Source organism: Harpia harpyja, chromosome 12 (assembly GCF_026419915.1).
Source record: "Harpia harpyja isolate bHarHar1 chromosome 12, bHarHar1 primary haplotype, whole genome shotgun sequence".
NCBI lineage: Eukaryota > Metazoa > Chordata > Aves > Accipitriformes > Accipitridae > Harpia > Harpia harpyja.
In genome coordinates, this window is record NC_068951.1 from 36,476,031 (window position 1) to 36,501,838 (window position 25,808).

General features: G+C 42.1%; 1 protein-coding gene across 1 annotated transcript in view; it reads left to right on the forward strand.

Annotated features, from left to right (window-relative positions):
• The first annotated feature begins 4,428 nt into the window (after positions 1 to 4,428).
• Positions 4,429 to 25,808, forward strand: part of GNB4 (G protein subunit beta 4) — a 33,578-nt gene continuing 12,198 nt past the window's right edge. The window contains exons 1-2 of the mRNA XM_052805124.1: positions 4,429 to 4,544; positions 22,360 to 22,459. Of these exons, the coding sequence (XP_052661084.1) occupies positions 22,403 to 22,459 (57 nt within the window). The 5' untranslated portion in view covers positions 4,429 to 4,544; positions 22,360 to 22,402. The remainder of the gene's footprint in view (positions 4,545 to 22,359; positions 22,460 to 25,808) is intronic.

The following is a 25,808-nucleotide window of genomic DNA, read 5'->3' on the forward strand; positions in this document are numbered from 1 at the left end:
TGTAGCTGCACACTGATCCAACTGTGTAGCTTGATCAGTTATTTTACTGGACCTCAAAAAGTAAATGCACTTTCTGACATACACTGTTTCTTCAGTTTCCTAAATAACAAGAAAAATATTATTACTGTTTCTCCTTACATTCTTTTTCCTTGATTTTTTATTTTAATTAAATATTAGAGAATAAGCATGTGGATATAAAAGAAACTGACTTATGCTGGATTGGCAGCCCTCGAAACTGAAGTTCACTGTTTCTTGGTAGCGCAAGGACAGTAGTGAAACACAGCAAGGATACTCCCCTCCACCTGCCCAATTAAACAGTGATCCAAAGACCGGAGCCAGTGGTGAGCAGCTAGTGCAGCTGCCATACACATTCTTTCTTGGACTTCTAGAGAGAGATGTACACAACGTGAACTAAACTGCCACCTTAGATGAATTTCACATAGAGCATCAGCTGGTGTGCAGAGAGATCACCGCTCCTTGGTGCTGTGAAAGGTCAGCCATATGTAAGCAAAGCAACTGACAGAATGACAAAAGATGATCTGTCATGCTTCAGTTGTGTGGCTGAGCAAGTGGAGGGTTCTTGAAATGAATGAATGAATGTTATACTTCAGTAAGAATAAAACCAGGAGATTGAAGGTAAAGCAGTAAAACATTTGCTTTCATATTTAGGAATGAATTGAGGAAGGGATATCTCAAGGTGGTCATGTTTTCCTGTCATGTATATAAAGATAATGTGTAATCCTGCTTAACAGAGTAATTAAAATATATCAGTAAATTAAATGAACTTTTAAGTCTCTGGCTCTTCATATGGCTTGAATAAAGAAGTGAGATGGCTCACTTATTAGTAAGGGGTTAATCACCATTTTAATTCCTAGATCTGAAGAGAAAGATGGAAATGTAAGGGGAAAAAGATGTAGATTAGCATATCTCACCTGAATAGCTGTGTGGATTGCAGTAGCAGAAGTGTTGTCAGACATAAACAAAGAATGAGGACAAAGCAAAAGGAAAGTGTACATACTGCGGGAGCCGCCTGATTTAACCAATGAAAAAAATGATGAAAGGAAAGCAGTGTTGCCATTATAGAGGTGTCAAGAAAGTGGATTGCTACGTAGATAAATTAATTCTGAAGTCTGAATGAGCAATTTATTTTTTCTTTTGTTTTCCTAAAGTCAGTTAAAGGAGTGGTGTGATTCAGTCACACCAGTGGAGGGGATTCCCTCTGGATATTTGTCTCTTGGTTATCTGTTTGTTTGGTTTTTTTACTTTAACTTGCCCCCTGAACAAACATGATTACTTCATGTATAGCCTGAAGTGTTTTGGGAAGGAATTAGATAATGGGCTGATGAAATGTGGGGGCTTTCTAGAACACGGAAAGTACCAGGCTGACAATGACCTCTGCATTTCTCTGGAATCAAGACGAGACATGCATGGATTTCAGTGGTATTTTTAGCCATTTAGATTATACATGTGCCTGTCCATCTTTATGCCTTTTGGTCTCGGGCCCTGCCAAGGCTGGAGAGGTTTTTTAGAAAATGTCTCATTGCTTCCTAGTACCCATTCACCGTTCTAAGATGCAGTGTTTCACAAGATTTCCATCAAAAGGGTGTTTAGGGTGCTGCTGGAGCTATCTTGGCTGAGGTTTTCAGTTACAGCTGAATCAGCACAATCTCCAAACACGTTCCCTTCCTCTACCTTCCCTTTGGAGATGTTTCAGACTCATTGGGCAGGAATCCAAGCACTGGGGGCCTCCAGTAGCGTTTAATCTATCAGAAACCGAAGTTGCTGTGTTGGCTGTAGTAACTCATAATTCAGAGAGAACATGTTAGAGAAACTGATCTAGATATTGATTTTAAAAACTCATCTGGCACTGTATCTCAACATTTCTCTTTCACTGCAGAACAAATTGATTCCTTATACATATTCTAAAATAATACAAAGCATATTGCTGAACCGACATAAGAATAGCTCCATTAGGGGTAGCTCTGATTTTGCAGAGTAGGGTTTGGCATATGAAACCAGTGATCAGAAGCAGGAACTGGATAAAAACTGGTTGTAAAATATTGCCAGTAGCAGAACTGGGGATTTCTGTTTCGTTAGGAATTCGTAACTTCTTCATACAATAAATGACTAAACAGACTACACAATGGGTGAGATGAGCTTTATCAGGAGAGGCAATTTCTTTTATTTATATCGGTTGGTCTGAGAAAAGATATTCCTCCTTGCAAACTTTGTTTTGATGTTAGCCTTGGAGCACCACAGCTGCAGCAATGCCACTCCTGCAAGATGAGTTCCCCTGCTAAGAACCATCTCCTGTGTGCTTCATTTTCCTAGTCTGCAACTGAAGAAACTTCCCTGTCTCCCAAATGAGTCATGAGGATTAATTATGTAATTTTTATAAAATGTTTTAATTTGCTCCACTGGAAGGACAAAGACTGATAATTTCATAATATGTAACTACCTAAATACCATCTGAACTTTTCCTGGGCTTTGCTTACTGCCTGTTATTTTCCAGAGCTGTTTCAAAACAGAAGATGAGAAATGATGTGCTCGTTCTGGGACCATATCTTGTCAGTAATCATTACTCAGAGTTCTTAAGATTGAATTAAGAAAAATGTAAGGGAACAAGCATAGTTTAAGGGAGAACTATCCTTGTGCCGATTTCTCCCTTTTATAAAAGGAAAGCAACTTACACAGTGGTATAGTGGCTCTGAGAAAGTTTTTTTTCCTCTTCAGGTGTGGTCCGACAAAATCAAACCCATTCCTTGTTGATTTTTGCTATGTGATCACTCATTAAATGCAAAGTAAACATATTGCTGAATCACATCTGTCCTTTGGATGAACAGAGGACAGATGTATTGCAGTGCAGGAAAGCGCAATGTAGACTTTGCAACCAGGACAAAGCTATTAAAATAATAGGTTTGAGTCAGTTAACGGAAATGCATAAATGATTTTTAAAACTGATTTAAGGTAAGCAATGAGCTCTTTCGTTACAGTACGTACTGTATGTTCCAGCCTGTATTACCATTAACACTGAGCCATTTATCAGTAATACACAAGTAGCTCAACGATTGCTTTACCCACAGTAGTTATGACACTCGTGTAAAATGTTTTACAAAAATCTTGAGACTTCGTGATGCTGATGGTGTGGCAGGCCCACGCTGAGAAGATGGATGATGCAGGTGTCCCATCTTTAGTGTTGGAGCCCTGACCAGGGCTGCCTTAATGTTGGCTGTGCTGAGGCAATGACTTTCTACAGAGGTGTCCCTGCGGCATCAAGGTCAGTGGAGCAGGCAAGACTCAGAGAAGGTGTGGCCAGAGCGTTCCACAAATTAGCTATTCCATATATTCCCAGGTCTCAAGTTGGCTGTGATCGTAGTTTGGCAATTTGATTGTAATTGGATGTAGAAGGGCAGACAGATCCGCACCGAGACCGATGCACCCTTGGCAGTCAGTCTCTGATGGTCTTTCTGCTTTCCACATGCCGGTATAAGGACGGGTGTACCATTAAGGGATGTAGGATCGCAGCTTTGCGATGAATACACGAGATCCGAGTATCTCTTCACACACATCGCTTCTACCTCGTTACCGATATGCAAAGTTCAGGGGAGTTACTCCTTGCTACTAACCAAAGAGAAACACCGCAGCCCACCCGGCGTTGAGGGAGAGGTAGGACTTTTCTCCATCAGGTCCACACAGGCCAGGGCCGCTCACCAGGAGGAAGCTGAAAAGGCGCAGTTTGGGGCCTTGCCCGGTGTCACCTCCCGACACCCGTGGGCAGCTCCACAGGGTCCCCGCAGCCCCAGCCTACGCCCCCCGGCCAGGCCAGGGCCTCGCCCTCCTCCCCAGGCCACTCCAGCGGAGCAAGGCAACGTGGCCGTCGAGTACCGGGGGGCCGGTGAAGAGCAGCCCACCGCCTGCCCGCTCGGGAAGTGAAAGGCTTTATGGAAAACGTGCGCTGCTCCCCTCGGCTCTCGGTAAAGGAGACGTTCCGGCCGCAGCCGCGCGAACGACTCGGTGGGCACGGTGCGCTGACCCCCGCCCCGGGATGCCTCCCGCTTCGCCAGCCGGGCCTCTTGCCCTCGGCTCCGCACCAGCCCCTGCCACCCCAGACAGGCCGAGGGTCACCGCCGGCCTGCAGGGACAAGGACTGGCGTCCGCTGGCAGCCCGCGGCCGAGCCGCTGCCGCCGGCCGGCCCCCTCGGCGCCCGGTGCCGCCGGGCTCTGGGGCCCCTCACACGAGCACTCCCGCGGGCACTGCGGCTCGCCCGCACCGAACGCGACCGCCCTGCTGCGGCCGAGGGAGCCCGGCCCGGCCTCGCCCGGCCGCCCCAGGCCACGGCGGGCTCGGCAGGCCCCGGGACCTGCGGGGCGCTGTCTCTTTAAGCGCTCTGACGTCAGCGCTGCGCAGCCATGGCAACGGCCCGTCACGTTGGCTGGCTCCATGCGGGAGGGGGAGGAGCTCCTCCCGCCGCGACCGAGCGCCATGGAGGCGGCGGCTCGGTGACACCCGCTCGGACCGTTACCCGGCGGCGGCGAGCCGGCAGGTATTTCCCGCCCGGGCCGCGGCGGGGCGGAGGACGTCCGCAGAGCCGGGACGCCGCCGGCGGGGCGGGGGGGGGGAGGCCGAAGCCGGGGCGGCGGGCGGGCTCTGCCCGTCCCCCGGGGCTCGGCGGGGCCGCCCGAGGGCGGCGGCTGAGTCCCGCGGGGCGGCCGGCGGCACCCCCTCCTCGCCCCGGGGAGCCTCGGCCGGGCGGCGGGCCTCACTTCCTGGTCCGGCGGCAGCGCCGGCCGCCCCCGCCCGCAGGCGGCGGGGGCGGCGGCGGGGTGGGAGGAGAGGGGCTGCGGGCGGGCGGCGGCCGCTCGGGGACGGGCGGAAGGTTCCAGCGCGCTTCCCGCCTGGGGCGGCGCCGCTCGGGCCGCGGGGCCTGGGGGCGGGCTCGGCCCCGCCGCCCCTCAGCGCGGAGCCCGGCGCCGGGCGGGCGCGGAGCTCTCCGCGCACGGGGAGGGCCGCGCCGGCGGGAAGCCCCGGCGTCGTCGTCCGTTCCCCCCCCCCCCCCCCCCCGCTGCCGCTGCCGCCGCCGCCGCCGCCTTTGCCCGCCGCCGCGCCCCCGCAGAGCCGCCCCGGAGCGCCGCAGCCGCCCCGCGCCCGCCCCTCGCGGGCGGCCCCATCCCGCGGGCGGGGGAGCATGGGCGGCACCATCGCGCCGCAGCGGCGGGGGGAGGGGGCGGCGCTCGGCGGGGAGAGCCCAGCCGCAGCGGGGGTGAGGTGAGAGCTGAGAGAGGCGGCCGCGGGCGTCGCCGCCAGCAGCGGGCCCAGCCCGGCCGGCAGCGCCGCTGCGACCCCCGCCGGCAGGTAAAGCCCCGCCGCCGCCGGGGCTGCGCTTCACCGCCGGGGCGCCGGCCGCGGGGTCCCGCCGGGGCGCCGCCCTGAGGCGGCGGGTGGGTGAGGGGCGCGGTCCCGCCTCGGGGTTGCGGCCGCCGACGTCCGCCGGGAGCGGTCGGGGCCGGCAGGGGTGGGCGGCATGGCCGGCTTCCCCTCCCGTCCCGTCCCCCGCACCCCCGCCGCCCCGTAGCGCGGGCGTGCGGCGGCGCCGCGCCCAGGCTCCGCGGGGAAGGGTGGTGCCGGGGCAGGGCTAGGCCTCCGCGGCGCCGCGGCCTCGGGAGGGCTCCCCGGAGGTGGGGACGGACGGGAACGCGGAAGGGAGGGAGAGGCTCCTTTCCCCGGGGTGGGGGGCGAGAAGCGGGGCGGGCGGCTTCAGGCGCCTGGGAAGTCGGCGGCACCGACCCCCCCCCAGCACCCTGTGCCGCCAGCTCCGTCCCGGCTCCGCCGCAGGGAGCCCGCGGGACCCGCAGCCAGCCCTGGTGCTGCCGGTTGTGAGAGCAGCCCTAGGTGTCGGTCGCCGAGAGATCGCCTTCGGGCCGAGGTGCCCCGTCTCGCCTGGGAAGTACCTCCTTGTTGCCGGGGGTCGTCAGGGACGGACGTGGCCCTGAAAAGAATAAGATTAGCGATGCAGGTGGCACGGTGACCTGTGCCCAGGGGTGTTCAAAACGCTCCTGCTATCCCCACAGTATCGGCTAGCCCAGCCATTTGGGTTTAAAAGTCTGCGCAGCTGGCAGCAACAGGCAGTTTCCGGGTTTATGGAATACGTAGGGCAACTCCTCTCTTTTTTTATTTCCATACCTACCTCGAACTTGTTTGGGTTTCGGCATTCCATAAATTCGTCTTGTGGCGAGGGGCTGTGACTTAACGTGCGTTGCGTGGGTGTTGTGACAAGGGTAGATCTGAAGGTACTCCCCGTCTTTAGGAAAAGTGCAAAGTCATTAGATGCTTTTTTGTGTCATACTTCGTAGGTATTGCTGGTTTCCACATCCATGGGGGTTTTTGGCAAAACCTGCCTTTCTTTTTAATTTGCACTTACTGCTGAGGTTATCAGCTTCTTTAATTTTTAGTTTGGTCTCCGTTGGAAATGGTGAAAAGCATCTGAATTGCTTATGTCTGGTAGACAGCAAGTTTAGCTTATCCTGTAATATTATCTGAACTAATGCAACATAAGCCTCTGATCTGTTTCCTGCCTGTTAATTACACAGTTTGGGAATAGACATGTCGTCTTTTATTAGACTGATCATTGTACCTTGGAAGATACATGATTTTCCAGGCTGGTTTTCAGTTCTGAAATAGGAGCACAGTAAGTTTCAAAGCTAGTATGAGTTGAGGAGAAAATCACTTAAAGTTTAATTTGATTATATATAATCAATTTCTGGAAACAACAGAATAGTAGCTGCTCTTTGCTAGGTAGACAGTATCAGGAAAGGAAGGGAAAAGAATGGCAATATGGTCTAGAGAGAGAGAGGATATGGGTAGCCAACCTCTGAAACCTACCATAAAAGCATTGGCAAAGGTGAAAACTGTAGTTTTCTGAATCTGGCGGGCTTTATGTATTCAGTGGATTTCCGTGTTCTAGTTTGGTCTCTGCTTTGAAAAACATTTTGTCTGTTTTCTTCTGAGAATCTGACCTGAGAGATCAGAGCGATTGCTCGGTGAGAAGCGGTTCGCCAGTGGTAGCTGGGTGCTTCTGCTCTTTTGCTAGTTGTCAGCGTAAGCTCATTCTCTTCTGTAGGGATTGCTGTGCTTCACCTACAGAGTTAACTGCAAGAGCATTTGCTGTGCCTTCCAGAATTTCTTATACCTCCCTAAGTATACATAAAGGATCCAGAGATTTTTGGTAGTTCTTCTGGGGAGTAGTGGGGATGTGGGGGGACATGAGCCTGCAAAATCATGCGAGTGTGCAGAGGAAAACCTAAAGCTGCTCTCTGACTTCTACTAGAAATATGGGAAGTGATGTAAAACATGGTCACTAATCTCACAACTAAGTGACAGGTATAGTGGATGTAATTACTGGTTAAAGTTGGGGAAAGTCTGAAGTAGTGTTAACAGGAATAATAACTATATCAACAAATTAAAATGAAACAAACCACATAACAAACGCTTACAATTCTGAAAGTCTTTTAATGGGATGGGAATCCTCAGTGGGTTTCTGCAATGTTTGTTTGTGATTCTTACGCACGATAGCTGTGGTGAAGTTAATTTGTGCTTCCAAAGAACAGACTGATTTTTATCTTGGAAGAAGGGGGCTAGGAAAAAGAGGCAGATCGTAAATATATGGATATGTCCGCTGTGTGTCTAATATGGCAAAATGTAGGCAAAATTGAATTATGTAGTATTTCTTTAAAATTAGCAGGTTTTACAGTGGATAATGTAGATGAGTTATACAGATTTAATATGTTGAGAACCAAGGCTATAAAAATACCTTTAATCTGTTAATCATGAAAAATTTGAGTTTCAGGTTACAGGGATGACTTTTTCTGTATTATTAAAGTGGTACAGAAAATAGCTGGTGCCCTATCTCTTGTCTAGCCCTTTCCTGAGTGCTTGAAAAGTTGGTCTTGGTAGGCTGCTCAGGTCATTTAAATCTTAGTAGAAGATTGTTGGCTATGAACGTCATCTATTTATGTTGAATAATGAAAGTTTCAACTATATCTTCATGTTGCTTAGTTGAGTACTAATACATCTAGTGTTTAATTTGTCCAAGTATTTTAATTTTCCGAACAGTTTCTAAAGAAAAACCTGGGACTCAAAAACCTCATAAGAAAACATTGCAAAAATATTTTGAATATGGAACTGCGCATAGTTCTTTCCTAGACCATTACGTAGCTTTTTAAAATGCCACAAAATTTATGAATATAGGATTTGGAAGGTGAAGTAAGAAATAAAAAAAAAATAAAACCCCACAATATGCAGTGCATTGTAGATCTTCCTCAGTTACTGTCTTCTCTGCCAGAGTGATAAATTAAGACTCTTGTGTCACTGAAGACAGGCTCGTTTGATTTATTGGTTTTTATCTCATCAAACTAGTAAATTCAGAATCTCTGAGCTTGATATGCAGTGCTTGCTCATGGAATGTAAATACTTAGGGACAATGATAATGCAGCGATTGTGTTTTGTACTTTAATACTGCTTGAGAATATCAATGCTCAGATTAATGTAATTCCGAAGTGCCTGGAACTTGCTGTTTAGAAAGTGTGCATAGTATTGCTGATCAAGAAAATACATTTTAAGTTCCACCAAAATTTTTCTCTCCTCTAATTGGATGCAGACCTGTCACTTCATCTTCTGAAGCGTGTAATTAAATTTAGTAGTTATTGTTTTGTTCTTGTATGAAACCTCCGTGTTTTGCAACCCAGTGTTTTGTAATAGCATTTATGCGAAAGATGCTAAACAGAACTAAAGCAAATGATCATGAAAAACATGAACGTATGCTGTTCTCTTAAGGTTGTGGTTTGATATCTGATACTAGGGCAGAGAGCTTCATAGAGCTTTCTAGATAACGCGAGGCAGTGCTATACAAAGCTGCAGCTTTAATTTAAAAAAATCTGTACTGTTTAGGATTGTGTTAATGTGTTCAGCAGTGTGTGAACAATGAAACGGTCCATCTTTGCAGAGAGCCTGAAAGAAAAGACCAAGAGGTAAACTTCTTAATGTTTTGAATGAATGTCAACTTGGATGCCATTGATGATACTCAATGTTCTGATTACTATGAATTGCCATAGTTAGTGTGGGGACATACCATAATGAGAACTGAGGTGAAGGTTTATAAAAAACAGAATTAAAACAAATGTAGATGGACATTGAGTAGCAAATACTTAGGCTATTCAGCGAAGACAGTTTCATTTCCTGTAAGACGTCTCGGCTTCCAAAAGTATATGAAATGCTGACATACAGTAACTGAATCGGAATTTGTTTTACTGTAACTCTTGCAGTCTGTTGCCTTCTGAAAGGACTTAAACTGGAAAGGAGGGGAAAGGTAGAAGTGCCTGACTGCAATGTAGAGCAAAAGACACTTTCAAGTTCCACTTATTACATAAAATTAGTTGTTTGGAGGCAAAATAGGTTCGCCAATTTGCAGAAACTGTAGTTTTCCCCTCCTTACAGTGGATCTCAGACAAATATTAATCATATGGATTTTCAGCATAAGCCAAGTGTTTGAGTCATTGTGAATCCTACTGTTTTGAAACATTAAAAGAGCTGAGTAATGTTAAGATTGAAATTATTTTATAAGATTTTAATTTTCAAATGGGGGGGTACAAAATAAAACCATCAAATCAATCCCAGGATTGATTGTGTTTCTTAAATGAGATTGAAGATCTTGGAGCTGCTCTCAATGACTGGCTTGGTGGTTTTGACAACAACAAATAACCTCCTTGCAATCAGTGGTGGGCACTCTTGGACCTGGTTGATTTGTTTTCGTAGTGCAGTTATTAGTTCAGGTAGACAACATCTAGTCTAGCACAGAGCATCCAAGCAGTTTCAGGATAACCTGATGAGTTGATTCTTGTTGGCTTAACTTTTGTATAAATTTTACTACCCCATTTTTTTTTTTACTGTAGTAATTATTTCTGACATAAATTGCACTTGTGTCATTTTCTATTTATACATTAAAATGCAATTAATGTGGTATTTGTACACATTTAAAGTCTTGCATTAAAAATAAAGATGTTTATTCACGATCTATTGTTAAAACACATGTGGTATTTAAAATTGATCTGATTAAAAGAAGTATTTGATATGAGTATTTTTCTGGTGACCCTTTCTGTCGTGACTGATTGCTTTAAGCGATTGTTCATGTAAACCAATTTTAGCCCTAGTTTGGAAAAGGAAGATATTTTCCTTCCTTCAGATTCTTGGTTTAAATTTAGCTTAGCTGTTATTGAGCTGAAGGAAATACCCAGATTGCATATATATAGATGCTATGCTTGTCAAAATCTGATTTAACACACTGTAAATTTAGAGCCTCAGTGTGTATCTATTGACTTTGATCAGTTTTGGTGATTTGACTTAAAGATTTTGACAGTGCACTGTAATGTCAGAGTACTAAAAAATTAATAAATCTGTGGTATATTAGGTTTTAGGTAGGCTTATTCTATAAAAGCTTCCCCCGTCCCCCCCCAAAAAAAAATTATGAATTAGGTTTAAGCAAATGTATTTATCTTGTGTTGCTATGTGAGAATGCAAACTGGCATCCTTTCCTTTACATGTGCACATTGGTGGTGGGAAGGAAAGGAAGTAGAAGAGCTAATCAAGTCTTGTAGCAATCTCACCATTAGGTATAATAGGTAGAGTTCAAAAAATGGCACAGCAAAGTTTCCAAGAAGACATTAAGTCCAGATGGCCTAGAATATCAAGAAACTAATAATGATGTTAGTACCATTTTCCTCCCATTGGATCAGTAGGACGGACATAGCAGGGATGTTGGGTGCCCCTAACAATCTTAGGGGAGAAGAGCAGTGGTCCACAGGGAAGTGTTGCAGCATTTCATAGGATACTAAATGCTCCTTGTTAATCTTGCTGACTGACACTTGTGGGGCAAGAAACTTCTCCATTGTGGTTGCTCTATGTAGTAGTTTGATACAAGGTGTCTAAATAAAAAAACAATCCAAAGTATGGAGAATGAAGTGGCCAGGAAGTAAAACTACTATTTTGAGTGCTACAAAGACAACCTTAATCTCTAAAATATGCAAAAGAAAAGGGGAAACTCCTCTTTTGTCTTAGAAGCGGCCCAAAGGAGGGAGCTGGATTTCTTAATTTTTTTTGTACAGCAGGATAAAAATGTAATACAAGTCCAAAGTAAAAGCTCTATAAATGAGTATGTAACGATGTCAGCGCTTCATTGCTGTTCCCTAGACTTTAGGGAAAAGCAGCTAATTGAGAAGGTCAGGTAGCTGGAGACAGGAAGTCATTAAGGCATTTTTTTTCCCCTCTCATCTATTATAGTTTGTTACAAATGCAAATAGATGGGCATCAAAAGCCAAACACGCACTTTGAAAAGGGATGAAATGAAGAAAAGAAAATTGACTTTTCCTAGTGGTGTTGCTTCAGAGACTTGAGCAATTTTATGTTCTCAATCTCTACAGAAACCTTGTGGCCCTGAATCGTAGACCTTCGTAGTAACTTTGACAAGATGACAGCTGAAAGGCCAACATTCTAAGCAAATAGTTCAATTGCTTGAGAGTTTCATTGGTATGGCTAATGTTTGCCTTTGCATTGAGGCAGATATCATTTTGCTTTGTGCTTAGCTTCTGGAAGCAGGAGTTTAAGAATATTTAGACATTTTTACTAATCTTTCAGTTACAATTGCTGAAAAAAAACTCCACAATGGTAGTATGCATATCCCAAATGTTAAAACCAAAAGACTTACAAGAACAGTGTCTGCTCTTTGCTGAAGGCTGGAAGCAGAGATGATGTACTTAGCTAGGCTGCTGTTGACCCAGCTCACTTTGACTGAGATATGTAGGAAGTATTTACAAGAACAGAAGTTTCAGTGGATTGGAAAGATAACCTCCAGCAAAGCAGGTTGTGGAGCCAGAGGCTCTCTTGTGGCCATGGTGCCTAGCAAATACATTCCTTTTTATAACATTAGGCTTTGTCTCCACAGGGGAATTTTGCTATTTATAGCCTAGTGAGTGTCACGTTTTCATAGAAAAGTTCTCGTATTTAAAAAAAAAAAAAAGTGACACTTTGGGGAAGACTGCTTCTAGTGGGAATACTGTACTTCTTTCCTTCAGCATTTTATTTCTCTTCCATCCTCTTCTGTTGGAGACTTCATCTAGGGTCATTTTCCTTCCAGTAGCCAGGTAGGAAATTTCTGACTTTAGGCCACTATGTATGTTTATGTGACCTGAATATAGATCCCCCCCCCCCCCCCCCCTTTTTGGGCCATGAACTCTACAGATACATTTGGATTTTAATGCATTTTAAAGGTGTGAAAAAGAATGAACCACAAGTTTAATTTACAACTTCCTTTTAAATAATGCCAGCTTTATCTAGATAGGTTTTTTTTATAAGAAAGGTTTTTATCTTGCCTAAAAGTTTTTTGCTAGATACCATCAGCATGTTAAAAATACTGCTACTATAAAGACAGCCTTTATTTTGAGAATCCTGCAAGTGTGAAGATAGTCAGAAGCACAGTGGTATATATTGCTTTAATGTAGCATCTTCCTTAAATATTTGATGTAGTTTCCTTTTTTTATAAGTGACGGTTTGAAAACAGGCAATACTGCACGAGAAACATGAAAAGCAATTCAAAAGAGTATAGATTAGATATATCAGTCTCATCACAAGTAGTACCTGAAGTAGTTACACAGCCTATGTAGTCTTAAGCCCTACTTGCATTAGTAGGGGTGAAAAACAGTACTTAGGGTTTTCACTTTCTAGTATGGGATTTCTAATCATTCAGTGGCTCTCTGTAAAGTGAGGTTTTTGATAGGCTTTTTTTTTTTTTTAAAGGCCTATGATAATATGCATCTCAAAAAAAAAAAATTAGAAAAACCTGCTAAAGTAGCCTGAACTCTAGTCTGGAAGAGGACTTAATTTTTGTAGCTTAGAATCACAAATAATTGACCAGAAACGTATTGTGAACCAAAAGCAAAATTAAAATTAGACCTGAGGGCAATAGTTTTATCTGATCTTTGGATAATCAGTATAAAAAAGCAAATGTTTATATTCCCTTGTTTTCTTATGAAAGAGTACAGCTGTATGCTAAATGTTACAGCTGCATAATTATGTGAACTGCATAATGCCTCGCTGTAACTTTGGTACCAAGGGAGTATGTGTGTGGTGCTGAATGGTAAGGAGGAGAGAAGGGTGCTGAAGACTATGTATAGATCAAATACATTATTTTTTTTTCCCAATCTGGTGATACTTTTGAAAGGATGCAATGTGTATGTGTAACTGGTACTGCTGGGCTTTCTGCTTCTGAAGTGTGTAAGAATGCTCCACTTTCAAAAACTGTCAGCCAGAAATTACTTCAGTCAAGTAAATAGTCATCTCAGTTGAATCGAGGCACTTTTCCTGTAGACAGTATTAGTTTCTCTTAATGTGTATCTTCTCCACTGACTTTAAGTCTAAAATTTTCTGTGTACTTAGTGCCTTTTATGCGTACGGTGCAGTCTGCATGCTCTTAGAAAACAGGAGGCTGCTTAAGTAATCGTCTGTGCATGTAGGTGCCAGACCAGATTTTATATGCATAACGCTGCTTGGCCCTACAAGATGGAAGAGTACTATGCCACTTCAGTAAGTATCAATGTACTAGCCCCTTAAAAAAATTTAAAAAATCAAACTTGTTTAGAGATGGATTTAAATGTAAGTGGTCTTTCAAAGTTACTTTGAATTGTCAGTCTGCAGCACGCTTTTCATAGCAAAACTTCTTAGAATAGCTTCTGGGTATAGCTGGATATTTGAAGAGGCAAAGAATGTAGTACATCAGCTCACTCTGTGTGTGTCCACCTGTCTGTCCCCAAGGAAGAAACTGGACTGGAACCATTTCTGTCTGTCTTGTTACTTGGGGTTATATCTTTTTGCTTCATTAAGATCTTTCTTGCCACTTCTTACACATTTTGAATTGCAAAACCAATAATAATATGTTCAGTGATGGAGCATCCTGTGGTCAGTGAACCAAATTTTCACTCGAGAATCATTATTATAGTCACTAAAGACAACATAATTTGAATTTCACAAGAAGTTCTGTTTGCAGGGAGTGTGATAAAAATAAATCTGTGCTTATGTACCAAAACATTTTGACCTGGAAACGAACATAATGAATATAAGATGCAAGAATGTTACTTCTTGAAAAATCACTCATTTGGACTGTGAAATATTCATGACTTTTAAAAATTCCTTCCTTCCTGTGCTTTTTTCAGCCTTGTGCTTAACACTGAATTTCTTGGGTTTTTTTTCTAGAATCTCATGTGTGTGGGCAAAGAAGAGTACTGGCTTTCTGTACGTGTTTCATGAATGTACTTGGCTTAGACTTTGAGTTGGGTTTTAGAAATAAACTCTCATATCTCTGCGCTTAAGATACCAGTCTAGTGAGCTGTCAAATTACTGTATACAGAAGGGTAAAAGTCTAAAGTCACTGATCATTTTTTACTAGTAAACTTAGTAAGAATTGTTTCACTGCAATTTCTAAACTGTGATTTCCTTTGTCTATTTTGTGACTGCTGTTAACAAGGTCAGTATTTGTTGGTCTGTTTGCCTTCCATGGAAACTGTAATCGAACCAGTCATCAAACGTGGAGACGTGTCGTGATCTGTTGAGACTGATTACCGCGCGGGTTTGCTCTCTCATTTGCAAGCCGCGCATGTGCAGTGCCGGCAGCGCTGGTAAAATGGCATTGACTTCTAAACCCAGCAGCACTACTGCAAGATGCGTTCAAGCTGCCGCTTCCTCTGCTCTCCTCTGTTAGTTAAAAACACTAAAGGTTGATACTTACAGTACTGAAGTCTGAAGGTGAACACAGATATATGTATTTGTCTGACTCGAAATTACTTCTGCTAATAACTCCAAGTAGTTATTGCTGTAAATACAAATGTTTTTATGTGGCAGGCTTTATTTCAAAGTTATATTAAAATCACAAACTAAGTAGCCATGTGTGTATAAAACGGCACATATTTCTATTCTTTACGACATGTAGGGGTACAAGGTGTTTTGGCGGAGGAAGGAAGGAGCAATATTGCCGGCTTGAAACTGCTTCTGCCACACAGTTCATGGGTGGGGTTGTATTCATGATGTAACTGCATGGGGCATGTTGTCACACGAAGAGGCAAGACTACCTTCACATCCCACTGATTTGTTGTTTGGTTGTGGGTCTCTTTTGTGACCTTCCCTTTCCAGCTGTGCATGCAGTTTTGAGGACATACTTTCATCGGTTCCTTAAAGTTGGGGATGGTATCTGTTAGAGAAATGGGTGTTTAAATAAGTTCTGCTAATACCCTTCCTCTCGAGAGGCGTTGGTTGATTATTTCCTGTTTTTGTACCAAAGCTATAATGGAGACATATCACTTTAAAACACTTCCAAAATGTGCAGAAGTGCAACAATAGCGCTGACCTCAGCGAGCAAGGTCACACCCAGGCTGCTTCCTGTTTTCTTCTTGGGGAGACCGGAGGCCCTGAGTATGGGAGAACTCTCCTGTACATGTGCCTGGGGGCTCGGAGTCAGAGTGACAATTAATTCTGTCTTACAAAATGAAAACTAAAAGATTTAGTTAGGGTTTCCAAGCTTGTTTTCTAAACGGTAATGATTTTTTTAAAATTAACCATTCTTCTCTTTCTTTACTGAAATATCTGAGATGTTCTGCAACTAATGCACCCCTCAGAAGTAGGTGTGAAAGATACAGAAGGGAAGGAGATGCACTGAAGAGGTTTGAGAGGAGAGAGAAAGGAAAAGGTACACAATGGCACAATTACAGCCCTTACATACTGTTATTTCAACTTACGCGCCTCTCTGCTTGGATTTAGGTATTAGTTGACCGATATAAAAGCTCCTTGCTTTGTTGTCTTTGTTTATTGATGCAGTACAGCTACAAATGAGAACAAAAGAATTCTTGAGAAAATGAATAGCTGGTAAGGTCTTTTTGAGAAACAAGAGGAGAGGCAATATAGGGCCAAGGTACAGTTAAAAAAAGGCATTAAATGTTTAATTCTCCTCAGTGGAGAGCTGAGTGTGTGTGTGTGGTCCTCAAACAGCTCTACCGTAGTAAATACAGTATGTAAAATTCCAACTAAAGTACATTTTATGTATGAAGGTATGTAACTACAGTATAGAGTTAATGCATTTATTTTAAATGGCTGTTGTGCAGGCAGAGATTTCACTTTATGTGAGGCTTTGTCCACTGTGTCAAAGTTTATAGATTTTGAACCGTTCTTGAATATGTCAAATCCATTCCCTTCAGGCTGTAAGAAATAAAACCTCTCTGTTTTTCTTGTCTGTTCATGGCTTTGGGGAGACATAAATGAGTGGGCAAAGCTGCCAAAGTCTTGATTAGTGTCACTAGAGGAGGAAATGTTTTATCAAAATCTTCTTTGGCACATCCTGAATATATAAAGTAGTAGTCTGTGTATGCTGCTGGAGCCCAACATCAGAGCCAGAATCCCATCGTCCATGCCGTTGAGACAGCAAAGCCTGCATATGCTGTCAGCAGTTACAGAAGACAAGGAGGTAACTTTACACAAGTGACTTCAGCATATAAAGGTTTTGTGGACTCAAGCCTGATTGTGTGTGAGTTACCAATATAGCTCCCTTGAGAGAGATCTGGAGTATTTCTTGGTGTCTTTTTCCTATAATTAGTAAAGTGCTATAGTTAGCATTCCTTATGTTTAGCCACCTGTGTGATCACTAGTAGGGATGATCACATGAAAGCTATGTGAAACCTCCTCTCTTACTTTCTGCTGCTATGTGTTGGTCACTTGTGAGATCTCACTGCATGTGAATTGAAAAACTGAGGTTGATATGTATAGGTAAGCACTTAATTCAGTTCTAAAGGGCTGATTTTTTGATACAAAATAAAATTCTTGCCTAAATAATTCTTTAGTTGATAGCTCTGAAGAACAGTCAGACAGACTGTTCTTTCTGCAGTCCCTTTAATCTCTATATATTTGGCACAAAAATAGCAGTACTTTGTTGTGGAGAGGGGCGTATTTACAGTTCTCTAGTCATTTTTTTTCCCCCTCCTGTCTATATGGCGATTTTACATGGGAATAAGCTAAGCTTGCCGAGGCAAGTGAAAGTGCCTTTTTTTTTGTTTTGTTTTTAAAGAAACCAAATTACTTAGCATCTTAGTTTGTAAACTGTAATCTTCTCTGAGACAGAAATAGCTCTGCTTTGCAGAACTAAAGGTTCCTATTACTACATGCCTAACTATTCTGCTTTGAGTAATCTGCCAAATATCAGCACATTTTCTGGCTTTCCAGAGCTGTGTCGGCTCTTTGCCCCTGGGGCAGCCTTCTGCTCGGTGCTGAGGGGTCGGCAGGTCCCTGCCTGATGAAATCCCTGCATCCCGGCTTGTGCAGATGCCGCGTCCTGTCCTGCCACGGCCGGCATGTTGCAGAGGTCCTGGCCTCGGTGAATTGTCTTACAGTGTGTCCTCAAGTGCATTTGGAGTGAGTTCTCGCAGAGAAAAGGGTGTTTTTCCAGCCGCAATGTTTGAGTCCACAGGTTGCAGGAAAAGTACTTTCGAGACAAGAACCTGTGTTAATTTGTCACTGCCTGCCTGTATAATGAAGAATTAAACTCTTAGCAAATGATGCTGCTACTGAATCAGGAATAGTGCAAGGGGTAATTAATCTGTGGAGCACTGAAGCCTGCCAGTGGCTTTCTTGACACTAGATATGCTGTGGAATCTGACTTAGTTAATTATTTTGCCTTGGGAGGCACTTTATTTTGGTATCAGTAAATTCACTTGTACAAGTCTGCTGAGGAAAAATTGCACTGAGGTACAGTTCAGCCTACAAATGACATTGCTTTTATGTGGGCAAAGATGTGCCACCTTGGTTACACAGTAGTTATTGCTCACAACCAGCTCCCTGTATTGTTGCTTCTGATGGGAAGCATCTTGTGTCCTTGACCCCATTTCCTAATCGCTTGGGTGTCCTGCAGTGGTACACCCCCTGGCTACCAATAGCATTAAAAAGTTCTTCCCCTTCCTGTTGCTCGTCCCCTCAAGGCCTCTTTGCCGTAGCAGATGATATTATTCATAGTACATCATGCACATCATGAATTGCATTTGAAGAGAAGCATCTGGCTGCTTCATCAGGGTTTCTACCTGTGAATGTTGAAAAGCAGATACCACTAGTATTCTGCATGTAAGGTAGCTCAGAATATTTTTTTCTCTGACTAAACTTTCATTGAGAATATTAGTAAGTCAGAGAGGTAGACATTACATTACCTCCAGGCTCCTGAGATGCCAGGAGGAGTCCTGACTCTCTGCCCACCGAGGTGCAAGAGCTGACGGCTTCGCTGCGTGCACAGCCGAGTATGATACAGCTGGGCTCCTGGGGAAGTTTATGTACAGAATAAAAGAATCTTCCAGGCTGTGGAGCAGTGCTTCTTCCTGGCTGTAGTATTTTGATTTACCTGGAGGGGAGAACGAACAGGCACGTGTCCTTTGTCAGCCTAGTACAGGTTGGAGTTGAATACACCGAGCTTTTCAGTAATTTGTTGTATGAGGAAAATTTTGCAATACAGAGATCACCTCTGTTCTTTGCAATCCCTGTAAGCCCTGTGAAAGCAGTCCCACCATTTAATCTGATAAAAACCAAGTTGCTTTTTATCTGATGAGTGGTAGCATTGGGAAATAGCACACTTCAAGGTTGTGGTGATGACCTGCTCTGCACTGAGGACAGGTTTATAGGATACAGCCTCTGCTTTGCCATTGCTGCCAGCCATCTCAGTTCTGTGTACCTGCTGTGCTTCACTGGTCCCCTCAGTGATACACTTAAAAACAATATTACAACAAGTAAATCTAGTCTGGATAATAGTCTACGCACATAACTGCGTTTTGACTATGGCTTGCTCTCTTTTTTTTTTTCCCTCTTTTAACCGTATCACTGTAGCAGCAGAAGCATTAAAACAGACACAGATGTGTCTGCATGCGCAAGTTCCAAGCATGTGCTTATCTTCCTGTGTTGCTGTCATGAGTATGGCATCGGCAAGGTGTTCATACGGGAGTTTGACAGTTCAGAGATGCTGCTTGCAGAGTTAGTGTGAATCTGGAAGAGCATTCGTGAGAGCTTCCTCTCTACCCACTCAATTTCTGTAATTTCCTGTGGGCAGCTCGCACTAGTGCTTAAAGAAAATAAAAAATCCCAAGTGGAAGCATCTTGTTCACAGTTCTACTAAGCACTTTATGGTGGATGATCATTTGAATACATGAGCAGTTGTAGTGGGAGCTGCAGCCAGCCAGTACAACAGAGGGCATTGGATGCGCTTCAGTTTAATGGTTAAACTGTGCACTTAGTTTGTTTACTGTAGTATTCCTGGTGTTTATATATAGCTTAAGAATATCTCAAAGTTTGCTGTTCAGCTGCTGCATACTGGAAAGGAACTTGAATACTTAAAGCTAGAATAATCTAGTTCTAAAATGAATCTAGATTTTGTAGAAATGTGTACTGGCTTGGAGGCTGTTCCATTTGTTGAGGTATAGCTCGACCGTGAACCACTGATACATTTCTGCTGAGCAGTAATGCTAATGACCTTGCAAATTTAGAACGTACTGATACTGCTAGGACTTTTCAACTAAAAAAAAATTATTTCTTTCAAAAAAGTATGAAATATCATTGTCCTTTTATTTGCTTAGAAATTGATTTTTAAGCTAAAGATGGGTGGGTGAGAAGGCTTCTGAAGCTGGATTATGTCCGTGTAGGAACTTGGACAGGTATAACGTGATTTAAAGCTGTTAAGTTTAACAGCTGTTGAGCTGCTGGTGCAGCTTGATACAGAAATGGCATTAATGATGAACAGTACTGATATGAATGACATTAAAGTCACTAACACTGACTTTATGGTTGAAGTGCAGCATGGTCATTGATGGTCTTTGAGTGCCAATGCAGTGCTACAGCTGATTTTCTAATACGCTCATAGTTTCACCTATCAATAAAAAAATGCCCTGACTTTAGCTACTTGTGACCAGCCATGCGTGCTTCCAGTTGAATAGTAATGTCACTTTCCTTATGATCAATTATTCTCTGTGTTGAAGTTACTGTTTACAGAGCACTGAAGTGTGTGGCACATCACAGGGCAGAAGCTGACTTCCATTCTCAGAAAATCAGAGATGCATCAACTTCTCTGTGAGGAGTCTTTATCTTCTGTTAAAAATAGCATGCAAGACTGCTGAAACATTGGCAGATATCATGGCTGGCTTGCTTTAGACATTTGAGTCCATTTTTTTGTCTATGTTAATTTTGTGTAGGTTCTAGAACAAAAAAAGGGAAGACATTTTAAAAAGGATAATTTGACTGTTGGAACTGAAAGTGGGGCTATATTTCATAGAGGTATAGTATTCCAATCAAATATCTTAAAATAGTAATTAAACTTCAAAGACTATAAAGGCACGTGATTAACATGCATGCTAAAGTGATTACAGTTTTTGATTCTTGATTTTTTTAAATCGGACATCAGTGTTGATGACTTCTATTTTATGTCTGTTGTGCATTAAGCAATATTAAATAGTCCCGGCTTCTGAAATAGGAAGATGATGGTAAATAGAGTAGTCTCTTAGAATATTTCACATATGGATTACAATGTCTTTGTAGTTGAACAGAGCATGGGTTTAAGGAAGGGAAAGGTGTGAACTTCATAGTTCACTTATGTATAGCTGAAAATACTAGTTAGACCTTCTAAGTCAGCACTGTGTTCTTACCGATTAGGATGTATTTTGATTTGGAGATGATCCAATTTGTGTATGTTTGTGAGTTTATTCTGAAATTGACTTTGCAGTGGTATCTGTAGAAAGTATGGAGGTTCAGACTGAAGAAAAAAAGAATAGATGAATAATTGATACACTTTTCTTCTTGAGTAGCAAGAAGTCTTGTAGCTCTCAAACACTTGTGTAAGCTGTTAGTCCAAGGGTGATTGTCTTATTAGTAAGTTAACTTTGAACCAAAACCTTTCACTCTTTACATCTATGAAGTTCCATGTTTTATAGGTGGAAAAAAGTCTTCTGGAGTCTGTCTTTTACAGCACATCACTACTGAACTACAAAGAACCAGTAGCTAGACCAAATGAAGGGGTTTCCCTAGAGGTCTACAACTTAGCAGACACACTGTGACCTTTCTTCCCTGTTTTTTCACCATTTTTCAGTGGATTAAATTGGGGGGACACTGCTGTATTGTCTCTCATGCTTAAATAAAAAGCTTAGAATAATGTTTTGAATAGGTTCTCCCCTCTTCCTTCTTCCCTCAATTTTCATTTGGTGAGTAGTAGTCTGACTTTTGTCTTTCCTCTATAAGTTAGAAGTGTTTTGTGCTTTTTTAGATAATGTAGTGGGACCGCCACCTTTCTGGTGTGCTTTTTCTATCGTGAAAAAAGTACAAACAAGTGCCTGGCTTGTTCGTGAACAAGCTACTAGCTTATTTTACTTTCACTGCGAGGATATTGAAGTGTACATGTATGTGAATAGACTTTAGAGGTCTCTGTAGTGGCGTTTGGCTACACTGCTGTACTGGGCATAAAGAGAAAAATTGATCTGAGGAGACTTCAACACTGTAAAAATCAGATGCAAAATCTGATTGGAAAAAAAACCTCACTTGATGAAAGCATGCTTGCATGTGGTCTTACTGTTTAGTGATCTTTTTATTAAGGTTGCTTTGAGTCCTTGTTCAGACGAGAACTGCTTTAGACTGCTGTGGGCCGTACCAGCTTGAGGATGCTTTTAGCCACAGTTTGGTTTTTACTACCCCTTCTCACTGTGTGGGTGCTTTTGAAATGAAAACATCATTGTGCCTTGCCCAAGGAAAATATTGGAAAAACTGTAGAAAACCTGCTATTTCAGCTGTAGTCTAGGATTCAAAATTTTCATCTTTAATTAAAACAAAACCCACCTTGGGTGTCATGTGCAAAGGTGCTTGTATCATAGCACTGTTGAGCTCAAAGGTACATGTTTAAGGCGACCACTACAGTCTTTGCTCTCTGTTGCCATCTTGGGGTGAAGACTGACAGAGGTTTCTGGGTGGGTGAGAAGAGTAGCACTACAAATGCATTCCGTAACAGTTTTTTAAAGTACAGTGGGTGGTTCTGCTGACAGTTGCTTCTATATTCAAAATATACTTAATTTAATTCTGCTTTTCATGGTAATTCAGGAATTGAAGTAACTTAGGTCTTGCCAAATTTATTAGTGTACTAAAGGGAATATCTATTTGGAAGCCTTTCTAAAGGCAGAATAAATATATATAGGTTTGTGGGGGGTTTTGTTTTGTTTTTGAAAGAGGAGAAAGTGATACTGAAACTTATTTTTCTTCCCTTGTATTGGCAGATTTTCTTCACCAGTGGTGTGTGAGAAATAGAGACTGAAGAAGATGAGTGAGCTGGAACAGTTACGGCAGGAGGCAGAGCAGCTGCGAAATCAAATCAGAGTAAGAATTGCTAATTGCTTATTTTTCATCATAAAGTTCCTCCTTTAAAGGAATAAAGTGTAAAGATCGCATCTATTACTTGCTCCTGTTTAAGTTGTGCCGAGCTTAAAATATTTTCAGAATATTTGTTTAAAAATCAGAAAAGTAAGCCATTGGTATAATGAAATTAATTCATAATATTTCTTGAACAAAGTGTTTTCTATTTCCTATTGACATTTGCTATGTTTTGTTACATGTCTGTATGTGTTTTGTATGTGTCTGCAAATTTTTTATTTTGGATTTAAAAACAAAAATGGAACAGCAAAATTCTAGAACCTAGGCACGACGAGTTGGGGTTAAGGGTATTGGAAAAGCTTGTTTCTGGGCTGAAAGTGACCACTCTGCTGCCACTCTTCATCAGCATACAGGTCAAAGCATGGAGTGTGAGAGAAAACCTTCCAGGGGTGGATGTAATTTCTACAATCCCTATTTCTTTGTTTCCTGTTGGATTTTTTTTTTTTTTGAAAATATGGATCTCCCCATATGTGCTAATTGTTTTTTGAAATTACTCATTGAGTATAAACCAAGTATGAGTTGTCATGGCAAAGTCAACGTACCAGGAATCTGTTGCAACATGCCTGTATATTTCAGTGGTGCAGTTTCAGTAGAGAGAAGTTAAAAAGTATAATAAGGATCTTCAAAGGCTGTTTATTCTTCGTCAAAATTTCCTTTTCCTAAACATGAAGCATTCATAAATCTGATGTATAAGGGAATGCCTTATTTGCAAACATTTCTATCAGCTAAGGCTACAGGTTTCTTAGAATATGTTGCATGCACACAGACTTTTTTAGCATGGCATCTGCTGGCAGCAGTTGTTTTGTGGTGGTCTGCTGCTTAGTGCAGTGGATGTTAGGCTGCTTACTAGTATCAGCCATGTGGTAAACACACTTCATGTGTTACTAGTTGTGTTGGGGGCAAGTGTTGCTTTCATGGCTGCTCATTCAGTATCATCCAAGGAGAGCCCTGTGTCCTGTTGTTTTCATTTAATACACTAATGAAAGACAAGGCAGGGATCAGTCAGTGTTGTGGCACTGGGTACCTCTTCTAGCAGCGCTGTAGAGGAATGTAAATAAATTTTAGTTTAAAATACTTTTTCTTAAATCTAAGCTTTATTATGGCATTGCACAACTTAAAGGTATACTTAATTTTTCAGTTCTTCCTCTGCCTGGCGTGTAAAGACTTTCTCATTACATTATGTTGGGAAAAGCCAGTTAGTCTTAATGCAGTCTTAGTAATCAGTCTGTCTGGTTTTGTGCAAAACTGTGTTGTGTGAAGGAAGAGATACCAGGCAAGTAAAAGAGCTAGACTGTGTTGCAGGAATGTTTGCTTTTTTAATTTTGGAGCATAAAAAACTGATTGGCCCTTTGTATAAGGACTCCATTTTGTGGCCTTAGGTCCATTTAACATTTCCCTTGTAACTCCATCACCCAAACTTGTAACTGCATCTATACAGATGTAGCTGAGTAACCATGAGTAACCGTGGCTATTGCCATTGGAGTTTTTTGGCTCAGCATTGGTAATTAATTAGTGTTTGCCTCTTTGGATCTGAGTGCAGGGTTGGATACCTGATGCTTAATTTTAACTTCAGATTAATATGCAATTAAAAATGCTCCTGATGACTTAGTATTCAAGAAACTTTCTGACCAAATAATCCAGTTTCATATTTGTATAGGTGAGTATTCATCTTGCTTATTAAATCATTGCACAGTTTTCTTTCTAAATAGGTTTTTTGTTTGGGATGGGTAAAAGGATAGATAAAGGATTTAAAAAAAAAAATAAATTTTTTTTAAGTGTCTAGAATATCTAGTGGGCTGGTAATTTTCAGGAATTATTTTTTATGCGCTCCTGAAAAGAGGTGAGGTCACTAACAGCATTTGATGTTTTATATATAGCTATATATATCTCTCTCTCTCTAGCAGTTTGCTTAGTTGTTTACAAGGCTTGGGTTTTGCCTGATAATTTCTCCAACAATATAATAATGAAAAATCAGTGTTGGGCTTATAAGTGAGATAGTCCAGATAAGATTGTACCTAGCAGCTTCCTGAAGTAGAATAAACTGTGATGCATAGGTGTCAATTTCCCAATAAACTTTTTGTAGTCTACAATGTTTTAGAAATGTTTAATGATTATTTTTTTTTAATTTAATTTTTAACAATACCTAGGTGATGTGAGTACCTTTGCCTCCCCATGCAGTTATTACAGCTGTAGCTCTGTGCTGTATACAGACTGTGCTGGAGGAATAAAATAAGACTGCGTGAATTTTTAGTGCAGGAAGTTTGAAACATCAGTGAACAATGAAATATTAGATAGCAGGATGGCTTTACAGTTTAAGTTGATTGCTAGTTCTGTCTATAATAAAGTTCCCATGTGATGCATGTCCTCACTTTAAGAATTTAAATTCAGGGTATGATTTTTTGGAAGTGTTGTATACTTGGCACAGTGTCATTTGAAATTGAATGACATTTTGAACAAACAAGACACTGTATTTTAAAAAATAAATATAGTTTGGGAAAAAAATGAAATCTTAAGTGTATGTGCTAGGAAATCGGGGCTGCACATCGATCAAGCAGATAGATTTTTCTCACAAATTCTGCATGGTCTACTGCATGAACTGAGAAAAATCTACAGTTACATAGAGGAGCTTTTTTATGTTATGACACTAATGATTCTGTTACGATGATGCATATGTAGAAATGACAGTTAAAATGTGAGAATTAAAATAGTTGAAACTTTGCTTTTCTTGCAACTTTGCCAATCGTATGGCAAGTATTAGACAATCTCAAGTGTAGGTGTTGCTAATAGCTCTTTCTTTAAGAAAAATTGCTTTGTTTCGTTGCGGCTGCATTCAGAATTCATTTTAGGTTGAACATCTTCAAGTGTTTCAGCTAAACTAAACAATTAAAGTTGTTTAAAATCCAGTGTGTTTCTTCCTGTGGATGAACTAAGTCCTGAGTGCTACGGGATTTGCTGCTCTGGTATTTTAAACCCCTCCTGATTCCAGACGTCAACATTTTATAAATATTTCTACAGTTCAGACATTTTAAAAATAAGTTGAGATGACTTAATCCACTCTCAGGCTTGCTTTCTGGGAGGAAAGCTATAAAGGGTGGTCAAAACAAACATGTACTAAAAAAATTGTTGAAGTTGCAATGTCAAGCAACTCTCAAGCAAGAGCCTGAAAAATTTTAAGATCTGAATGCATTGATGCAGTTCCAAAATGTGTGAGTAAATGTTTCTGTTTCTTCTCTCAAAGAGGACATTGCCATTAATGTACAGATTGAGCGCTTTCTTGGGGCGGGGAACACACACA